Below are 22,467 nucleotides of genomic sequence, written 5' to 3' on the forward strand. Positions count from 1 at the left end.
ATATTAACAAACAGTTTGCGCCATCAGACGCCTCTGTTATCGCCCTACCTGTTCGTTTCTAAAACATTTCCTCGTATCTTCCCTATTTAGTGGATAAATTGAGTTCAAATTTTGAATAGGGTTAAATTTGGGTACATTTGTAACGCTTTAATTACTTTTTGCCTACTTATGTATAATCTAGAATCATGAAATTAGGTCCACATATGGCCCTTGATTGTTCCAATGTGCGAACCCAACTTGATGATTCTATCATTCATAAAAGTGTGTCAAACCATGAAATATACCTGTAAAAATCACCAAATTTACGAACAATCCAGAAATACGGCCAATTCTAACGTATAAGGGAGAGAGATACGACAAAATGTCATAGGACCAAAGTTGTAGATCACTCCGAACTGAAGGGAAATTGTGCCATCCGTTTTGTGATACGACTTACCGTTTAGCCAACAAATATCTCCAAAGGAATATCTGCACAGTCATTAAAATTGCCTCCACATTTCGTTATCTTTGGGGGTAAAAAGTGAAAAATTTGAACATTTTGGAATTTTTCCGTCGGTTAGGGACCAAAAGCTATAATTTCACCAAATTTAAATTTTCTACCTCGTTTGGCAGGTTGTGCCGCCATCTTGATTTGGGGGGACGGGGGAAAAAATAGGAAATTCCCGAAAAATTTTAAGCCCACGAAACTTATAGGTTGTCGTTTTGGATAAATTATACGACAGCGTTCTTATGCTGAGCACAAAATTTGTGTCCCCCAGGGTGCCCCCTTGAGGGAATTTTGTGAATTTTCGATTTTTCTACGGATCCTGGGGTCATCAGCTTCTCCCGTACCAAGTTTCAAATTTCTGAGATTTCTCGAAGTGTCTCATTAATTCACGTATTTTTTTCATTTTTAAATATTTATATATACATCGTTCCAGACCGACTTGCTTTTATATATAGAGACTGTTATTATGAATGGGGAGGGTAACGCCCGGTGTCGACGTAGCGTACTGCTATCCGAATAGCGCCAAGGGTTCTACTCAGGACTTAGCGTCGCCATTCGACGGACGAATCACCATGAACAGCGTCAATGCCCCCACTCCATATAAACACGGCAGAGATGTTCGGGATTGAATCCAGGCTTTTGGCACGCAATCTAGCCATTGTAACTTGTATACCACCACTTCTCCTACCGTGCCGGCCAACATTCTGATGTTTACTGGCACGTAAAAGAACTCCTGCGGGACTAAATTCCGGCACCTCGGCGTCTCCGAAGACCTTAAAAAGTAGTTAGTGGGACGTAAAGCAAATAACATTATTATATTATTATAACATTCTGATGGTGAAAATATTTTCAACCACCTGGATTTGAACCGTCTAATTACGGTTTTGGAGGATGTTGTCCTAACGTTTTAACAGCCACAACCACCAGACACCACACGTAGAGGTGCCATATTACACCACCTGTCTATAAACATTTTTATGCTTCACATCACAGTACTTATGTCATCAACAGTATTTTATATAATATTATAAGGAGACTGCAATTTAAGGTCCGTGGTCCCCGTTGTTAATGAGAAAAATGCCTGCTGCATAATATCTTAAAGCAACCAGGATCATTGCTTCTAGCGTAATAGCAACTTTTTTCGTGCAGTTGACGTTTTAAATGAATCCTTCTTTGATACAAGACAATCCTTGCTGTTCGCTTATGAATTATAAATCCATCAAAAAAGAAACCTCCCTTACATCTGATTTTCCAACTTTGTAAAATTTTGTTGGAATGCGGCTTCTTAACCTCAGTTGCACAGAATTATTTCCTATTTAATTAAAGACTTCAATAAATTCTTCCATTTTTCTAATGCTAATACCACGTTCTAATTTTAGTACGTTTTCTATTTAAGTACTGGAGCACTGGTAGTCAAAACTAACCATTCTACTAGGAAAATCACAGGTACGTTAATAAAATGTCAAGGAGGCTGAATATATACAGCAGTTTAAACCTACAATATATAACGTTTAACTTTGAACCACGTTTAAACTTGGTACAAAGTTTAAACCAATGTGGGGAAAATTAATGTTAGTTTAAACTCAGACTTAAACCAGATTAATATAAACCTACTTTAAACTCATTTGGAGAAAACGGCCCTTAGACGTATATTATCCGTGTCCGTCTATGTGACCTGTCTAATGAATCTTCAAGAGCATCGCTGGCACAGCAGTTAGTGAGTATTAAAATTAATTACTTAATTAATATTTGTTTCAGAATTAACGAGCTCTTCGTAAAGCGTTACAGATCTGTTTGGCTCATCAATGATCTGATCTACAAGCTAAGCCCTCAAGGTCGAGAGTGGCGCCGGGTAGTCAAGGAAGTCCAGTCCTTTACGGAAAATGTAAGTACTAGATACCAGGGTGCATTATAACTATCGGTGTAAATCTCGAAGGAAGAAGTGTCAATCACAACTTTCCCTATCTGAATATTTACAGTAAGCTAATAAGTTTACCAGAGCATATTATTTTTAGCGTCTGGCAAAGAAATCATGTTCACTGTTCAGCTTATAATCCTAAGATGGGTTGCAGTTTTATATGTTGTACTATTTCCAGTACTGTGAACGTCAAGCAGCTTAAGTTCTCCATAATGGTGTTGATGTACTTACTCCTGCGTCGACATCTAGCACTGGTTTCTTCTAGACATTCTTCCAGCATCGTGTGTAATAGTTCGTTGTATTTAAAATATGTCCCATATAAGTGTCTCTTCTCCATTGTATCGTTTCCCACAATCGCGGTACCTCCTCTGACCTTTGCTTCACCTCCTCGTTTCCAATCTGTCGAACCATGGAAACCTTAGTATTCTTCCATAACACCATAATTCAAATGATTCAGTCCTTTCATCCACACCTAGAGTCCATATATCGCTTTCATATAGGAACACTCCAAATCAGGGCCTCTCAAACGCCCAAAATCTCACGCGTGCAAACAGCGGCGCAGAGTTCCTGTGCACAGTGCATCGGTTCCGCACGGCTCGGCTCGGACCAACGTTTCGTATCTGGGCTACTCGGCTAAGCTCGGCTCAACTCGGCTCAACTCAGCTCGGATTTGGAGCCCTACGGAGCAAATGAGGAAGAGGGAGACAGGGGGAGCGAGAGAGACAGGCGTGGGGAAAGAGAGAGACAGCGCTATTGCTCCAAATCGAGGAGTATGGGTCTGCACTCTGATCAACCAAGCGAAGTCATCTTTTGCACCGTGCACAGTGCAGGCACCAGGCGCATGCACCCTGAGAGGCCATGCTCCAAATGAATCTCCCACTAGGAGTTTCCGTAGCAACATGTTGAGATTTCTCGAGGTGAGGAGTCCTTTCTTTTGGTTGGTGGCTGACTAAGATTGATTTATCCTACTGTCCACCCCTTTTCTGCTGCACCAGTCAAATTTCATTTTACTGCCAAGGTAGATGAATTTTTAACATTATTTGGAACACATCCTCTCTAAGCTATATCAGCCTTTGTCCCATGCTTACTTGCATGTTGTACAAGGTCCCAAGGGTGAATTACATTTTCTCCAGTACTGATATTTGATTATGTTCTCATATTCTTATTCTTCTACTTCTCGCTTTGTCATCTATATGTAGTGTGGAGGTTGTGGAGCTGCTACTGCAGATCCTGTAGGTTTAGCGGAACTCAGTTGCATTTTGTTATTGGCAACTGCTTTTGTTTCAACATCAGTGGAGCCGTAAAGTTGCTTTCACCTCATCTGTTGGAACTATCTGTTCTTAGGCTTTCTTCCTCTTCGTACCCCGGGTATCTATTTTAGCCACGTAGCTTTCGTCCAGCTTCTTCATCTTCTCGAACCATGTCACCCGCTCACGCTGAACCTTCTCCATAGCTGTCTCCTTTACGTGTAACGTGATTTTATGTACTGATTTCGGATGTAGTCGTTCTTAAAATTTTCTACAGACGTTCTCAGCATCTTAATCTCCGTGGCATTTAAACGACGTTTGTAGTGTTCATATAATGTCCAGCATTTCGAAGCATCAGTCACTACAGGCTTCACCACGGTCATGTAGAGCTTTGCTTCAAGCTTCAGTGGCATCCTCTTATCACCAAACGCTGCCGAATTTTGTTTTCGCTTCAGCCCACCTACATAGATTATGTGATTTACATCTTCATCACATCCACCCAGTTCGTCCACCACGGAGCCAAGGTATTTAAAACTGTTGCATTTCGGGTGTGGTTGGGAATTAAGCCAAATATCTAGCGTTAAAGTCACGAGATCATTGAAAGTGCGCTGAAGATTTTTTGGTCTTTTAGCGGCCCACTTTCAGTCCATTGTCTTCTAGCACTTTTCACCGTTTTTCAAATATCCTGAAGCAACTCCATGCTGTCGCTGATTAATACCACATGATGAGCAAACGGTACAGTTGAGACTGGTTTATACGTAACTCAATTCTGTTTTATACGTACATTTCTATAGGTCCTGACAAAATATAATGTAAAAACTTGTTATTTAAACCTCAATTGTACGTAACCCATTTATACGCAATTCAGTGTTATAGGCCTGCGTATTAATTTTCCTTAAATGTAGTTTATTTGTACGTAACAAATTCAAAATAATGTCGCCGACATATGCATCTCCTCTGAACAAAACAGAGACGAGTCAGATATGTGATGCATCACAGTCTGCTTTGTCGAACGGTGTGACTTCAGCTGCAGACGTCGGAGGGATGCGAGGCGGTAGTGCAAAGGAGTTCGTGGGGAATGGCCGTGCGGCTTTTAACTAAGAGAAAAAGTTTATGCTCCAGACACCTGTTTGTGGAATGCCATTGATTAGCACGTAATTGTTAAAATAATACGTATGAATTTTATGATGTTACCGAAATGCAGGTGAGATAGAAATGTTACCATTAGAATTGGCATTGTTGGCAGCGGGACTTCAGTTGCATATATAAGAGGGGTGTGGTGTGGTGGTGTAGGTCATGAGGAGTGATCGTGAGACATAAAGCTACAATAGTAATTTAATAAAACAGATTCCACCTTTTCAATACACAATTGTTGCACTATAAGTTATATTACAACATATTAATTAAAATGGTACCGGTTTCGACACGTATACAGTGTCATCATCAGCCATAGGTAAAACTAAGGAAGTAAATAGGTTTGCATATAGCAACAAATTACACAGGTTAATTAAAATTCGTAAATTGTCACATTTAAAATAGTTCATATAAAATGTCTACAGATATCTACACGTTGACGGCGTATTAGTCTTATACATTATCTGGAGTGTTTACTGTGGAATTTATACTTTGATATGATAAAAACTTTTGCGAACACGTTAAAATCTTGTTCATGATACTGTATTGAGAAATAGTCCGGTCATTGCTGGTTGTATAGTCTTCTTAATTTGAAGTTTTGTTGTTGGTATTAAAATGTACATGTAGGTCCTATTATATTGTGTAGGACTAAGGTTCCTTGGTTCAATCGGGACGTAAAACCTTGCTGCAGCGTGCCGTAAAGCTTATAAGAAATGTTACACGCTGGAGGAGAAATGTAAAATTTGTACGAGAAGTGGAAAATTATCCGCATTAAACTAAAATTACAATAGCTGGAGATTTAGGAATTGCTTTTACCACACATTGCACAGTCATTAGTGAATGAACGCTATTTCAGATTTTTTTAATTGGGTGTAAAATCAACAATGTTGATTAATATTGTTGCAAACCTTCTATATTGAAAAAATCATCAATACGTTGTTAATGTATATATCTGAAATAAGGTACCTTTAATCCTATCTTCTTAATTCATATCATCCATTTATGTGATATCATAGCTGAATATTCAACTACTCAGACTAATGTAGTGCTTCTACTGTTGGTAACAGAAAGTTTTTCCAGCAACCTGGTTAAGCTAGAAGCTGACATTGTCTTACTCTAACGAGGGGCTCTGCAATCCCATTCTCGAAACGACACCGTTTGTAGAAAGACTCTCTACACTTGGCGTGACCTGCTCTAATCCTGCTCAGTCTGGTCCACGTTGTGTGCGATATTTGGATTCTGCTAGCAATTTGGTCTCAGTAAAGATCTTGAGGCAGTATAGTTCACGTCAGTAGCTTTCCTCAAGCTACACGTGTCTCTTGGCTCGTGCTAAAAGAACATCAGAGACTTAGATAGTCAGTCTATCCTAGGATCTCCTTGCTATCAGATGATACAAAAGTACCTCAAGGAAGTAGCTCTTTCCAAAGCTGTCGAAGAAAAACACTGGACTTTCTGTTTACTTTGAAACTCAGTATTGAACAAAAATTAAGTTTACAGTAAGAAATGCATGCATTGTGCTTCCAAAGAGGTTTAAAGATGTGTCTCAAAGGTGTACTTGTAAGTGGAGTCACATGCCTTATGCCTAAGAGAACCAAGTGGCATTATCATGATTTCGAATGAAACCGAGAAAATTTGGCACATTCCCGCAGCTTATTTGCTTAAAGCACGAACATTCTGCATGGCTGTAGATATAGAAGGAGGATTTGCTTACCTTTTATTTAACCCTTAGGTTTTCCAGTTTGCTGAACACAATATACATAAACTTAAAAAAGAATCTAATAGCACAATTATATGTTTTATTCTGTGAGAAAGTCATCAGATTCTTTTATTATTCTACTATTAGGAAACTATTTTCTTTTTCAGGTGTGCACAAGTACTTAGTAAATTCATATCTGTGCTTGACAGACTGAAAACTTAAAGAGCCGTGCTGAGTGTCTTAGACGGTTGAGGCACTGGCCTTCTGACCCCAATACCGCAGGTTCTATCCTGGCTCCTGGTGGTATTTGAAGGTGCTCAAATACGTCAGCCTCGTCTCGGTAGATACACTGGCAAGTAAAAGAACTCCTGCGGGACTAAATTCTGGCACATCGGCGTCTCCGAAAACCGTTAAAAAGCAGTTAGTCGGATGTAAAGCCAATAACATTAGGTACTGCAACCTGGTGGGGGTGTCAGCTGCGTCATTCAATAGTAATTATTTATTAAGGAATATATATTTCATATTCATAAGCAAGAATATCTTACAATATATAATGTAAGTATGGGCCAGTTTGGAAGGTATTGTGAAACCCACCACAGACTGCTGTCTTCACTAGAGATTATGAAATACAATAGCCAACGGAATTACTATCCGCACACTTTATCTTGGTGCATTTACATCCTAGTGCTGAATCGGTCGACCTCGGCGATCTTCGAGATTCATACCGGCAACCTCTGAAACACAAACTATGAATCGCTTAAGCATCGTTGTGCGACATCTGGCGTAAACTTTACGTACTGGTACTGTTGTTGTTTACACATCAAAGTCAAAGTATAGAATTCATGCTAGGAACAAGATTCGCATCGAGAGATATGTTTTATAATGTTATATAATGTGTATGTGACATAGTTGTTGGCTTAAGATGATAACGGTTTAGAAATTTCATATCGATCGATCATCTTCTCGATTCAATTCAGATTTCATTTTCATTCAGTTGGCAGCACCAGGCAGCACTATCGATACCGGGACAGCTCCCTCCTTACTCCTCACCCCGTACACAAATGCATCAAGATAAAGTGTGCGGACAGTAGTTTTCTCAGAAATTGTTGCCAAGGTGTAAAGAAAAAGGCATGGTTATTTCCGAGTCAGTGGAAAGTCCCCTAGCCGCGGGTGATGTGATAGTTAGAACAACGAAAGAATGGCGAGCAAGATTCCTGAAAATGACGTCAGGGAAATACCGGAGTGGCAACTGAGAGTAGAGAAAACAGTTGGTACTCAAAGGAAAAAATATGAAACTTCATACTCCCGCTTAGCTTGCACCAATAGAAAAATTCGCCGGGGAAAAGCAGTCACGCCAACTTCGTATTGTAGTAGGCACTATCAAAGGTAACTCCACGGATTAATTTATAGAAGGAAGTGGATTATAAATTCGAGATACGGTAAAATTTAGAAGCCGAACAATATATTGAAATTTATTGAAAACTGTTTTCCAGTCATTGACCGGGTCAGGGATGTAATGAATGAAGCAGATATAGGCTGTTAGTACGATGGGGTCGCCACTCCCAAAGTGATTTATTAATGAATGATAGATGCTATGAAATGAGAATGGAGAGTGTTGCTGGAATGAAAGATGACAGGAAAAACCGGAGTACCCGGAGAAAAACCTGTCCCGCCACCGCTTTGTCCATCACAAATCTCACATGGAGTGACCGGGATTTGAACCACGGTATCCAGCGGTGAGAGGCCGACGCGCTGCCGTCTGAGCCACGGAGGCTTCATTGAAATTTATTAAAGGTTATTAATTAACGAAGATTGACTGTCCTAATTCTGAGAATTCAAGGACGCTATTCGCTGATTGGCTAAAGGCAAGAAACGCTACAAATGGCGCGAATTTTCCCGCCCAGACTACGGGAGCTAATTATATTATATTATATTATATTAATTATATTATATTAATATTATATTACATTAATTATATTATATTAATATTATATTACATTAATTATATTAATTAATTAATTAATTTCGTGTGGCTATTTCTAGCCGAGTGCAGCCCTTGTAAGGCAGACCCTCCGGTGAGGGTGGGCGGCATCTGCCATGTGTAGGTAACTGCGTGTTATTGTGGTGGAGGATAGTGTTATGTGTGGTGTGTGCGTTGCAGGGGTGTTGGGGACAGCACAAACACCCAGCCCCCGGGCCATTGGAATTAACCAATGAAGGTTAAAATCCCCGACCCGGCCGGGAATCGAACCCGGGACCCTCTGAACCGAAGGCCAGAACGCTGACCATTCAGCCAACGAGTCGGACATTATATTAATTATATTAATTATATTAATCACCAGCGAACGAAATTAGTTGAGATTTGGCATAGAGACTATAATAATATAACTTAATCAGTGGATCCCAAGTTTAAGCCACTGGCAGGTCTGCAAACAGTCGTATGAGGATATTGGAACTGCTCACTCTAAGGTGACCTCTCGTGAACTCGGAGAAGGGGTGAGATTCACATGAATAGAAAGTCACAAAGACGGAAGACACTTACTCACTTGTAGATTTTGTAGATTTTCGTTCGAGCTGTTACTACGCGAGTGCGCAGACACTCACTCGTGAAATATCGTTCGATCTGTTACTATGCCATTGCGCATAGGCACTTGTAAAATATTGTTTGAGCTGTTACTATGTTAGGTAGCACGGTGATCCAGTGTGTGAATTAATATGCGCTACGGACTGGAACATACAATTATCAGGAGTTCGAACAGTTACGGAACTCATTGAATCTAAACCTACGGGTAGGAGTGAGATATTCTATCTCGGGAACAGCAGAAGTTACGCGAGAATGGTCGCGGGTGTTCGGCATAATTTCACCATTGAACAATCGATTACAAACTGATACCTGGTCAGCCATGCGAACGTGAGACGGTAGAAACGCGAACAGACACGGAAGTGCCGGGGTCGGAATCTTGAGTGCACGCCGGGCCGTTGAAGTTGATACCGATGTATCCCATGTTCCTTAGTGTCCGGGAAAGGAATGAAGAATGAATGTTTACATTAAGTAGGCTAAATAAAAGGCCAATAGTGTAAAAATTTCTGTGTTAAAATAGGGTGGAAAATCTTCCAAGTGTAAAACGTTTATTTGTTTCCTAAAATGTAAAATGTGTTATATTGAAAAGTGTAAAGGATTACCTTTGCTTGCTAACATGGAGACCTGCAGTATGGCTTGCTAAATTGGACGGGGCCTGCGCTCCTCCTCCGGTTAGGCAAACTACAAGGCTGAGATGAGTACGTTATCAAAATAAATTTGTAGACTGCTAACGTTAACGGAAGGGGATCATATTCTTTCATTACGGTAACTTGATTGTTAAACGAGCCGCTTCCCGGCTCGGTAAATTCAGATATAGATAGACAAAGGGACAAATTAATATGTAAATAATGATATTAAGCACTCCTAATATTTTTTATTATTTAGTAGAGTATATTAGGCTTGATTTTGTTTGTTCTAGTGCTGAAAGTGTTCGTGATTGTACAGGAGCACATTTCAGGTACAGATAAATTGATATTCATTTTAGAAGTGCTCAAAGGGTTTGTCTGACTTAAGGTCATTTATCGTAAACTTTGTAGATGCTAAGACACGTTATAGGATTATCCAGAGTTAGAGGGCTGCCAGTAAATTTAAATGTTGTGGGACCGGAATGAGGTCGGTTTGTCTGTAAATATCAATGATTATGTGTGCCGCGAAGTTTTGCCTGTGGGCAAAAATAGAACAATCAGTAGAAGTAACGGAGTGATTAATGAACACGGTTAATGCCTGAATGAGTGTTTACTAATAATGCTGTGTGAAAAAGACACGGGCCTAGTTTTATAGAATGACTGCAAGTTAAAGTAATTTAAAAGTGGAGATAACATGTGGCGTGGAAGACTTTAATTCAGCAGTAAATTTGATTTTAACATTAATTGTTGATGTAACGTTTTTGGACTCCATAATAATCATAAATATTTTTTAGATTAGATAGAGGCACTAGTATATGATGATCACACTATGTTGAAGGCCCAGAGTGATTTGAGCCTATTTTTATTTTTGAATTCGTGCGGGACAAAAACTGGCATGAGATGAAAATGAGTCGTACTGATGTTGATGAAGAAATAGATGAATTCCGAGGCCTACGTCGATATTATATGCCTATTCCGGTGTTATGAGTGGCAGAAGAGTCCACGCACCGAGGATTAATTAGTGAATTAAATGTTCGAAGAGTTCCAATGGAATAAATGGACTTCGAATGAAAAGGAAGGAATAATTTAGCAATCGCAGAGACTGTATATAGATCCCCAGCCGTGACGTGCCATGGAATTCGAGAATTGCCTTGGGAGGACATGGTGTACCCATGAATTAACGACAGTACGAAATGAAGTTTGCGGTTTCGAATAACATTATTGTGTCCCGATCGATGCGAAATCGGATCTTGGTGGTTCATGTGGGATTTAACATATGTGACTAAATTATAAAGAATGGAAATTAAAATATAAAATTTCAAATTAATAATAATAATATTCCAAGTAAATCATGTCTTAACTGATTGATTAGTGCTAAACTAGACCAGTGTTGTAAAGGGTTATGCATTAAACAAAATGATAGTTAACTGCAGTGTAACGAGTGAAATTAACTTATCATAAAAACAATTTGAAGAAGTATAACAACAAGAATGTATTATATCATTTTTCAGAATAATAATAATAATGGCGAAAAATGAAATTGAAATATTTAAATTGATGATGATTAAGCTTTACGATAATGATGATCTCCACTGATAATAATAAAAATAAAAATAATAAATCTGTCTGCAAACGAATAAGGGTAGAAAATTTCCAGGACGAGGAAATTAGACAGAAGTACCTGGATATGATCAGTGAGAAGTTTCGAACAGTAGACAGTGAGCAGGTTCAGGATATAGAAAGTGAATGGGTGGCATACAAGGATGCTGTATAGAAACAGCAAGGGAATGCCTAGGAACAACTGTGTGTAAAGATGGGAAAAGGCGAATATCTTGGTGGAATGATGAAGTGAGAGAAGCCTGTAAACGTAGAAAGAAGGCTTATCAGAAATGGCTCCAAATAAGGGCCGAGGCAGACAGAGATTTGTACGTAGATGAAAGAATCAGAGCGAAACAAATAGTTGTTGAATCCAAAAAGAAGTCATGGGAAGATTTTCGTAATAACCTGGAAAGGCTAGGTCAAGCAGCAAGGAAACCTTTCTGGACAGTAATAAAGAATCTTAGGAAGGGAGGGAAATGGGAAATGAACAGTGTTTTGAGTAATTGAGGTGAACTCATAATAGATCCCAGGGAATCACTGGAGAGGTGGAGGGAATATTTTGAACATCTTTTCAATGTAAAAGGAAATCATCCTGGTGGTGTTGCAAACAGCCAAGCTCATGGGGAGGAGGAAAATGATGTTGGTGAAATTATGCTTGAGGAAGTGGAAAGGATGGTAAATAAACTCCATTGTCATAAGGCAGCAGGAACAGATGAATTTAGACCTGAAATGGTGAAGTATAGTGGGAAGGCAGGGATGAAATGGCTTCATAGAGTAGTAAAATTAGCGTGGAGTGTTGGTAAGGTACCTTCAGATTGGACAAAAGCAGTAATTGCACCTATCTATAAGCGAGGGAACAGGAAGGATAGCAACAACTGTCGAGGTATCTCATTGATTATTATACCAGGCAAAGTATTCACTGGCATCTTGGAAGGGAGGGTGCGATCAGTCGTTGAGAGGAAGTTGGATGAAAACCAGTGTGGTTTCAGACCACAGAGAGGCCGTCAAGGTCAGATTTTCTGCATGCGTCAGGTAACTGAAAAATGCTACGAGAGGAATAGGCAGTTGTGTTCATGTTTCGTAGATCTAGAGAAAGCATGCGACAGGTACCGAGGGAAAAGATGTTCCCTATACTGGGGGACTATGGAATTAAAGGTAGATTATTAAAATCAATCAAAGGCATTTATGTTGACAATTGGGCTTCAGTGAGAATTGATGGTAGAATGAGTTCTTGGTTCAGGGTACTTACAGGGGTTAGACAAGGCTGTAATCTTTCACCTTTGCTGTTCGTAGTTTACATGGATCATCTGCTGAATGGTATAAAATGGCAGGGAGGGATTCAGTTAGGTGGAAATGTAGTAAGCTGTTTGGCCTATGCTGACGACTTGGTCTTAATGGCAGACTGTGCCGAAAGCCTGCAGTCTAATATCTTGGAACCTGAAAATAGGTGCAATGAGTATGGTATGAAAATTAGCCTCTCGAAGACTAAATTAACGTCAGTAGGTAAGAAATTCAGCAGAATTGAATGTCAGATTGCTGATACAAAGCTAGAACAGGTCGATAATTTCAAGTATTTAGGTTGTGTTTTCTCCCAGGATGGGAATATAGTTAGTGAAATTGAATCAAGGTGTAGTAAAGCTAATGCAGTGAGCTTGCAGTTGCGATCAGCAGTATTCTGAAAGAAGGAAGTCAGCTCCCAGACGAAACTATCTTTACATCGGTCTGTTTTCAGACCAACTTTGCTTTACGGGAGCGAAAGCTGGGTGGACTCAGGATGTCTTATTCATAAGTTAGAAGTAGCAGACATGAAAGTAGCAAGAATGATGGCTGGTACAAACAGGTGGGAACAATGGCAGGAGGGTACTCGGAATGAGGAGGTAAAGGCTAATTTAGGAATGAACTCGATGGATGAAGCTGTACGCATCAACCGGCTTCGGTGGCGGGGTCATGTGAGGCGAATGGAGGAGGATAGGTTACCTAGGAGAATAATGGACTCTGCTCTGGAGGGTAAGAGAAGTAGAGGGAGACCAAGACGACAATGCTTAGACTCGGTTTCTAACGATTTAAAGATAAGGGGTATAGAACTAAATGTGGCCACAACACTAGTTGCAAATCGAGGATTGTGGCGACGTTTAGTAAATTCTCAGAGGCCTGCAGACTGAACGCTGAAAGGCATAACATTCTATAATGATAATGTATGTATGTATGATGATGTTAACGGATACTAGGGAAGTCAGCTGGCGAAATAACGTAATAATGTCAAGTTGTTGTAAATAATATGTTAATTTTATGATGTTTAATGTGATGGCACATCCCTACATCTGGACCATTAGGTTAGAGTCCCGTTGTCGTTTCCTTCGGATAGCGATAGTATATCTTGGTTAGGAACCCGGGGACGGTTTTGTATTACGCCGGGTTGGTCTCATCTCAATAAAGGTGAATCATGTGATCGCGCCCACCTGGACAATAGTAATTGGTCCATGACCATAAATGGCCATGATGTTGTCCCGAGGGTCGCATTTCAACCCTCAGAAATCAACGGTTCACCCATCGTCAAATCATCGGCAAAATAAGGGTCAACGAATTTTGTGTGTGTTCAGTTTTAATTCAAACAAAGTGCTCCTTTAGCATTTGCAAGGAAACAGTTCCAGGTTCTTGATCGTTTAGAAAAGTAAACCCTTAGTGACCGTTTAAATATCCGTCCCCATTCATAGGATGAAGCCTTCCATTTTTCCCTTTGATCTGATTTAATATATTTTTGTGTTTTTTTTATGATAGTCTTAAAGTTAATGATTAGAGTGTCCCGTTCAACCCTGTAGTACTAATCAGATGGCGCCCAGATATTTAATTGGAGATTTTATATCATTATTTTTGTATAATTTATTTTTGCGATAGATTCGGACGTAACACCCCCTGAGATAAATGCTGGTTGGGGCTCAGGCTTTGAGCGGGTACAGTTCTATTATTTGATTTCAATTTTGTTATAATTAGCGTATTAATTTTCTACTAAAATATCCACCTCACCTCCACGCGATGCACTCTCCTTTAAACTAACGAGGCTCTGGCGAGCGAGTGACCCTCGGGATAAGGAGCCCCCCCCCTCACCTCTATCATGCCAACGGCTTCTTTGGAAGGCGGAGGAGCAGATGGAGGTTTATGGCACTCTGTTGCTCTTGAGGTGGGAAACTCCCTCTAAAGGCGGATGAGCCAATAATGGTTAACGGCATAGAAGACCTCAACGGCGCACCAGGCGCATGAGCAACTAACGTAGCTCTAACGGCTAGGAAGTTGGATGAAGGCTGCAGCAGTTTGAGACCTCCAGTCGTTGTAGTTGCTATGCCACTGAGCAAAGGCTCTGTAACTGTCAAGGAATAGATGTTACGCACAGGCTTCTTCCGAGTAATTGTACCATCTATTCATGAACAACTTCAATCCCCGAGACAATCGGGGAGTTGTGACGGGAGAAGAATTGTGTCATGTGGGAGCTCCTAGCAACAAGCCAGCACGTAGGCGGCGACCTTCGCTTTGCCCAAGAATGGGCTCATATGCTCCATTCGTGACTAAGCAGGCCTATTTAGGATCCACTCTGCTTGCCCTGAATGGGGAGAGGGTATAGAATAGGTTCCCTAAACATCATCAGACTATTTCCACCCGACTGAATAGCAGCACCCAGAGGGTGTACCACTTGCGGTCGAATCAAAGTAAGAATGCATTTTGATACTTGGAACCTACCTACTCTGATGGACAGTGACACAGATAATCGACCGCAAAAGACGAACAGCGATTGTTGCTTGTGAAATGAAAAGGTTCAACATTTACACTGCTACACTCAGTGAAACAAGCCTTGCAAATGAATCACAACTGAAGGAACATAGTGGACGTTATACCTTATTTCGGAAAGAGAAGAATTCCAATGATCCCCGTATCCCTGGAGTTTGGTTTTGCTATCAAGAATATAATTGCTGATCATATTGACTAGCTCCCATATGGTATAAATGAAAGGCTTATGACCATTCGCCTTAAGCTCACTAATAACTAGCAAGTTACAATATTTAATGCATACAATCCGACTCTCACCTCCGAAGACGACCAGAAGGAAGAATTCTATTCCCAACTCGATGTGCTTCTAAGAAAGGTACCACAGTCAGATAAAACTATCCTTCTGGGAGACCTCAATGCCCGAGTTGGCAGGGATTCGGCGTTATGGTCTGGTGTAATTGGTAAAGAAGGTGTCGCTAAAAGCAACTATAATGGAACTCATCTCCTGACCAAATGTTGTGAACAGAACATTGTAATAACGAACACACTCGTCTGACAAAAGAACAAAATTAAGACTCCACCCCAGATCAAAATACTGTCATCCAATCGATTACGTGATTGTGCGTGCCCGGGACAAACGTAACGTATTCAGCACAAAGGCTTTGATAAGTGTTGATGACTACTGGACTGATCACCGACTCATACGGTCTGTTATGGCTTTGTAAGTTAATCAGAAGCACAGAAAGCAAGGAAAGCATATCAGATGTAAGGTGAACACCGAGCGTCTCAAAGATGAGAGCGTTAAATCGAAATTACACCAACTCCTTGATGAAAAGCTGCCTGATAATTATCCAGAGAATGTCGAAGACCATTAGCAAACGTTCAAGTCAGCAGTGCTCTCAGCTTGTGAAAAATTGGCTGATTCGCCAGAAATGAACATGCAGCTTGGTTTAATGAGACTGACCTAGAAATTCAGTCTCTCATAGAAACGAAAAGAACGCATTTAATGTCTAATGAGACTGACCTAGAAATTCAGTCTCTCATAGAAACGAAAAGAACGCATTTAATGTCTGGCAAAATAACCCTAAATCTCAAAGAGGCAAATGAATCAAAATGCAAAAGCTGAAGTCCAGAGGAAAACTCAGGTAATGAAAAACCAATCTAAATCCCGTGAAATGCGGCATCTAGCTGACACATACAACACCTATGCTTTGCAACTAGAACTGTATATGGTCCATCTCACCATGGCATAAATCCCATAAAATGGAAAGATGATACTGAATTCCTCAGACACAAACTCCATCAACTCCCACTGGAAAGAACAGTTTGAAGAACTACTGAACAGGGACACACAAATTGATGACAACATCTTTATCCAAATTCCCCAGAGCCCTGTACAAGACTACCTTGATGAAGCTCCCAGTCCATTGAAAGTGGCAGTCTACTCAAGAATGATAAGGCACCAGGTATGAATGCAATTCCTGCTGAGCTCTTCAATAAAGGGAACACATCACTAGTTCACCACATACACAAGCTCATTGACAATATATGGCAAACTAGAACTGTTTTGGTGCCGATACTCGAATCCCGCGCAGCGCGGCTTGTATCCGGTTCTCGCCGGCAGAACTGTCCAGGCGACCAGCTGACACCTCACGTCACCGCTCGAGACCTTATACAGTATAAGCGAGTGAGCCGGGAGAGAATGCAGTCATCCAACGGCTAACTGCACCGTACTTCAGAAGCGCAAATGGTGCTCTGTTTAAGCAGCTTACTGAACAGGTGGGCTGAAGCTAGCTCCTGAGGTTTCTACCTCTAGACTCGCTGACATATACCCAAACTTTACATTCTCAAATCTTCAGCACTTGAATGAGCACTTCGACTTTGCACGTCAGTTGCTATGCAACATTTCTCCCACAGCGTGTCTTCGTTTAGTTTGTGTACGTGCAACGTGTAAATACTGTATACATCTCAAGTATTGTAGTAATCTGTTTATGTGACAAAACCGTCCGTTCTATGAAAAGAATTTTCTTCAGCAAAACCTAGACTTTGAATGTAATGTGCCAGTGGCACATATTTCGCAATACTGTATCATTGCAATTCTCCTTTAATAAAATTGTGTGCACCGAGCTCGTTAGCTGCAGTCGCTTAAGAGCGGCCAATATCCAGTATTCGGGAGATAGTAGGTTCGAACCCCACTGTCAGCAGCCCTGAAGATGGTTTCCCGTGGTTTCCCATTTTCACACCAGGCAAATGCTGGGGCTGTACCTTAATTAGTGCCACGGCCGAACACATATCTGTGTCGGTGCGACGTAAAGCAAATAGCAAAAAAATGTTTCTTGTGTGTGAAATCACTCTCTTAATACACAACAAGAACCATACCTGTTGATCTAAGGGATGCCCTGATAGTAACCATATTTAAAAAGGGTGGTAGGGCGCAATGTGGCAATTATCGAGGGATATAGTAACTTTCTGGTGCTGGCAAATTTCTCGCCAGAATACTGACCAACCGCCTGAAACCACTGGCCAAAACAATGTTGCTTGAAACTCAGTGTGGCTTTTAGACCAAATCGAGGCATAACACGTACGATCTTCTGTGCCAGACAATTGCAGGAAAAATCAAGAAAACATGGTCAGCCTCTATATATGGCATTCACTGATGTCGTTAAGGCCGTCGATTCAGTCAATCGGGAAACTCTCTGGAGGATCCTATCCATAATTGGTTACCCTCCAGAATTCATACAGATTCTTTGATCACTGCATGATGATATGAATGGTGCAGTCCTTAACAACAGTGGACCTGGAGAACCATTTAAGATCTCAACAAGTGTAAAACAGGGCTGTGTGATTGCCATTGCTCCCACACTGTTATCCATATATATAATTGGTGTCATACTTCATTTAGTGTCCGGATCCATGGCTAAATGGTTAGCGTGCTGGCCTTTGTTCACAGGAGTCCCGGGTTAGATTTCCGCAGGGTCGGAAAAATTAACCTTAATTGGTTAATTTTGCTGGCACGGGGGCTGGGTGTATGTGTCGTCTTCCTCATCATTTCATCTTGATCACGACGCGCAGGTTGCCTACGGGTGTCAAATCAAGGGACCTGAATGTGGCGAGCCGAACTTGTCCTCGGACACGCCCGGCACTAAAAGCCATACGCCATTTCATTTCATTTCACTTCATTTGGTCAAAGACAAAATCTAAAGGGGGTAGAAATTGTATATAGGACAGATCGGGAACTACTTCGTATTTCAATCTTAGCAGACTGCGAACAAACACTAAGATATCTACTACTTCTATTCTCGAACTTCAGTATGCAGTCGATAATGTTATATTGGCAAACTCTGAAGATGATCCTCAGCATAACACGGATGCATTAAATGAGGCATATAGGAGCAATGGTGTAAAAATAAACACCAGTAAAACGCAGATTTTATATCAAACTGCACCAACCTGTAATGCTGTATAGCAGGGGCTGCTATCGTGATTTGTAGAACTAGGCCTAGCTTAAAGAATATTGAACACTTTCCCTATCCGGGCAGCAAACTTTCAACAAATGCATTGACGCTGATGTTCAATATCGTCTGAAATGTGCCAGCGCAGCCTATGGCCGCATGCTATTTAGGGTGTTTGACAACCATAACATCAGTACTCAATCTAAAATGTATACCAAGCCGTTGTTCTTCGACCTCTACTTTATGGTTGTGAAACTTGGGTTACATACAGAAGGTACTTACTATGCATGAAAAAATACCAGCAACGCTGCATTAGGAGAATCCTAGGAATAAAATGGCGAGACAGACGCACTAACGTAAATGTTTAGGAGCAAGCTAATACAATCAGCGTTGAGACTCTCATAATAAAACGCCAGTTTCGATGGACAGGTTATATAATTCGCATGCCTGAGTCACGTCTCCCAAAACAAATCATGTACTGTCAGTTGAAGATCAGACAGAGAAAAGAGGGTGGGCAACGAAAACGCTATCAAGACGTTTTGAAGGCGAATCAAAAGAAATGTCTAATTGACCCTGAAAATCGGGAGGTTGTGGCATCCACTCGTCCAGAATGGCGTCGCCTCGTCCACCAAGGGCGTCTATCCTTTGAACTACAACGGAAGAAACATTTTGCCGACAAATGGTATACTAAGAAAGAGCGTATGAACAGCAGAAGAATCAACCCTCAAGGACCAGTGGCTACCCAAGACACCGTGTGCCAACCTTGTTGGAGAGTCTGTTGTTCCAGAATTAGATTATACAGTCATCAAAGAACTCATTTGATTTGAACTTTACCTTTGGAAGACAATCGTACTTGTTAACGAGTTATAGCGTAATAAAATAATATTTCATATCAGTTCGTTCATTCGTTCGTAATCTGTTTACCCTCCAGGGTCGGTTATTTTCCTCAGACTCAGCGAGGGATCCCACCTCTACCGCCTCAAGGGCAGTATCCTGGAGCTTCAGACTCTGAGTCGGGGATACAACTGGGGAGGATGACCAGTGCCTCGACCAGGCGGCCTCACCTGCTATGCTGAACAGGGGCCTTGTGGGGGATGGGAAGTTTGGAAGGGATAGGCAAGGAAGAGGAAAGGAAGCGGTGATTTAAAAATACATGCCTATCTTTACATAAACAAACGCGCAGGCCTTCTTCCAACAGAGCTGTGACGTAACAGCGTGAGTGATTTGAAATGCGGACTGCTGGCTAAGACTACATGACGTTATGACCTTACGTGCGTCGCTTCTTTGTTCCGCTTCTCTACGGTGTTTGGTTTGTAGTGAAATGAATCTGTTAAGATGGATTTTTATAACCGGATGCCCTTTCTGACATCACCCTCATCAGGAAAGGTAATAAGATGAAATGAATGACACGATATATGATAGTAGGATCGCAAAGAATTTGATGCAGTACTTACATTGATGACATCCATGTGTTTAGTTCCTTTCTGAATCATTATCAGGCACTGTAAAGAAGAGAAAAATTTCATCCATACACTGTCTACAGTTTACAATCTTCGGATTAGGTCCATCGCAATCGCATTCGATGTGATTTTTACTTCGATGCTTGTAATGTCGTCGACAGGGTCTCCATTAAGCTACATCGATTGTCATCTTACTGTGGAGAGGTAGGATGTCCCAGAAAGCATCTACGAAGGAAGCAGCGTACGTACATAAAAATCCCGGTGATAAACACTGAATCAGATGTTTTGGCACCTGATATAAGGTTCTATGTTTATATAACATCTTAATAGCTTCAGTTATTTGAGTGAGGTGAATAAGATATAGCGTATTAGTTCCCTGGTAGGCAAACAGGATGAACATTCACAGTTTTGTTTGTTATCAAGGCGATTGTCTGTAACCATGTAGACTTTTCTTCTTTCCGTTCCATAGTGTACCGTGTAGAAGCACATATTAATGATCACGATGAAGGGCTATCCATGTTTATAGTCTTGTAACAATATTCGTTAGTGGATGGTGACATCACTCGTATGAATAATAAGAGAATATGCTGTTGTGTTAGCAGGAATATTTTCAGATGTTTCAAATTCTAAACGAACATCGACAGGAGATTTTTTATAGATTCTTCATGATAAGAGCAGTCTACAAATACAATCTGTATTTTATTTTCAACTTCTTCGGGCGAAAATAGCGGCCCATCTTCTTTCTGATAATACGATGATTGGAAAATACAAAACATGTCATAGAGCAAACTAAATTTAATTTTCTCAAAATTAAAGTCCATGTTTCCATAGGGACACGCAATTCCGTTTAGATATAGTCCAATATTGCTTAATTTACAGTGATCAAACTGTGAGCTATCTTCTTCATGGTTGTATTTACGAAGGGTTTGAAATCCACAAATAATATACAAAGGCTTCTCAGTAAAACGTGACATTTTAACAGCCCAGTTATGCTTGTTTATAGGTGGTAGCACAGTATATTCATACAGCTCCAAACTTCGAAAACGTATAGGTAATGGTGTATCATTTTCTACTATCTTGAGCAATCGAAGTTTTCTGGATCAGATTATGTTACATGTGGAATCCTCCACAATATACGATGAAGTGTAATTTTTGAGTCTACTGGTGATTCTTCTGCTTTAAGAGAATTATAATCACTTCGATCATTGCGGAAATAAACTGTATGTCCAATGGCTTGGTTTTAATACAAACTTCAATTCATGGATTAATAAAGAGTATGTACTTTAAAACTTTAATTTTTTATTCTAGAACCTCTAGCTCTCATTTCTTATACTGCATAAGACAAGTTTAAACGTACAAGTAAACCATATTGTTACTAGTTAATTTAGGACATGGTGCAGAGTAGGATTAATATTAATAATCAAACGACACCTGCATTATGTTTCACAAATCGTATTTATTTTAGTATATATACATTTTTATTTCTTCAAGTATATCTGTTCTGTTCTTACATAGATTATCATCAGGTACACGTCTTAGTTGAGGTTTATTTTGGCGATATGCAATGTCATGCTCTTTGCAGGCAGCATCTAACATATTAATACCAGGATCACCACGTGCCAAGCGGACATCAAGTCGAGTTCCAGGGCCACAGTACTGGTAACTAGGAAGATGAAGCTCAAAAGGAAGATCAATTACCTCATTGATGAGTCCATGCCCAGCATGCTTCCTCAACTTTCTCCCACCACGTTTCTTCACATTTTTCTCCTACAGCTTGTTTACTCTTTTCGCAGCCATGATAAGTGTTTATAAGCAAAAACAACTCGTTACTTCTAGGACCGTGATACAGTTTAATTTGACATGTACGGCACTATCTCTCTGCAGGTTTCCTAACTAAACTCACTTGTTCGAGATGTAAACTATACGTTTGAAGCTCTGACCAAACAGGACCTTGAGTCCACTCACGAGGCCCTTTATCCCAGATCTTATTTCCAGCATTTGCAGCTACATTGACTAAAAAGCCTTTGGTAACGCATTCAACACTTCTTCAGTAAATGTGTTTAGTTCCTTTTTGCAAGTATAAAACTTTACGATTTCCTCTTCAACTGCGTTATACTTAGTATGAGATAGAAATGACATGATGTCCTTACTCCACAAATGCTTCTTTCACACTGTCGTCATTTCGACACTGCAATTTACATATGTTGTTCACCTCCCGGCATGCACCGCAACACAACCAATCAAATTGCATGCACGCATGGCAAGAAGACACTTTTAATTGTTTATCCACTATGCTCCTTGAGAAGAGTTTTAAATTGTGGATATCCTAATACATGCATGTCGATGATTTCACGTGTTAATGGTAGATACTGACGCAACCATTCCTTCTTTTCACAAACAACATCTGCTCTTGTCAAATGAGCGTTCATGATCATAGCGGTAATGTATTCAATTTTCTTTCCACTGCAGACCTAATGTTTCTTCTATCCATTGTATCTGATTTTTGTC

The 22,467-nt window shown here is 40.4% G+C and overlaps 1 protein-coding gene across 2 annotated transcripts in view; it reads left to right on the plus strand.

Moving 5' to 3' along the window:
- LOC136858377 (cytochrome P450 4C1) overlaps positions 1–22,467 on the plus strand; it is a 246,140-nt gene that overhangs the window by 127,043 nt on the left and 96,630 nt on the right. For both annotated transcript variants that reach the window (XM_068228630.1, XM_067137879.2), the window contains exon 7: positions 2,246–2,372. In XM_068228630.1, the coding sequence (XP_068084731.1) occupies positions 2,246–2,372 (127 nt within the window). The remainder of the gene's footprint in view (positions 1–2,245; positions 2,373–22,467) is intronic.

Source organism: Anabrus simplex, chromosome 1, assembly GCF_040414725.1.
Source record: "Anabrus simplex isolate iqAnaSimp1 chromosome 1, ASM4041472v1, whole genome shotgun sequence".
Classification (NCBI taxonomy): Eukaryota; Metazoa; Arthropoda; class Insecta; order Orthoptera; family Tettigoniidae; genus Anabrus; species Anabrus simplex.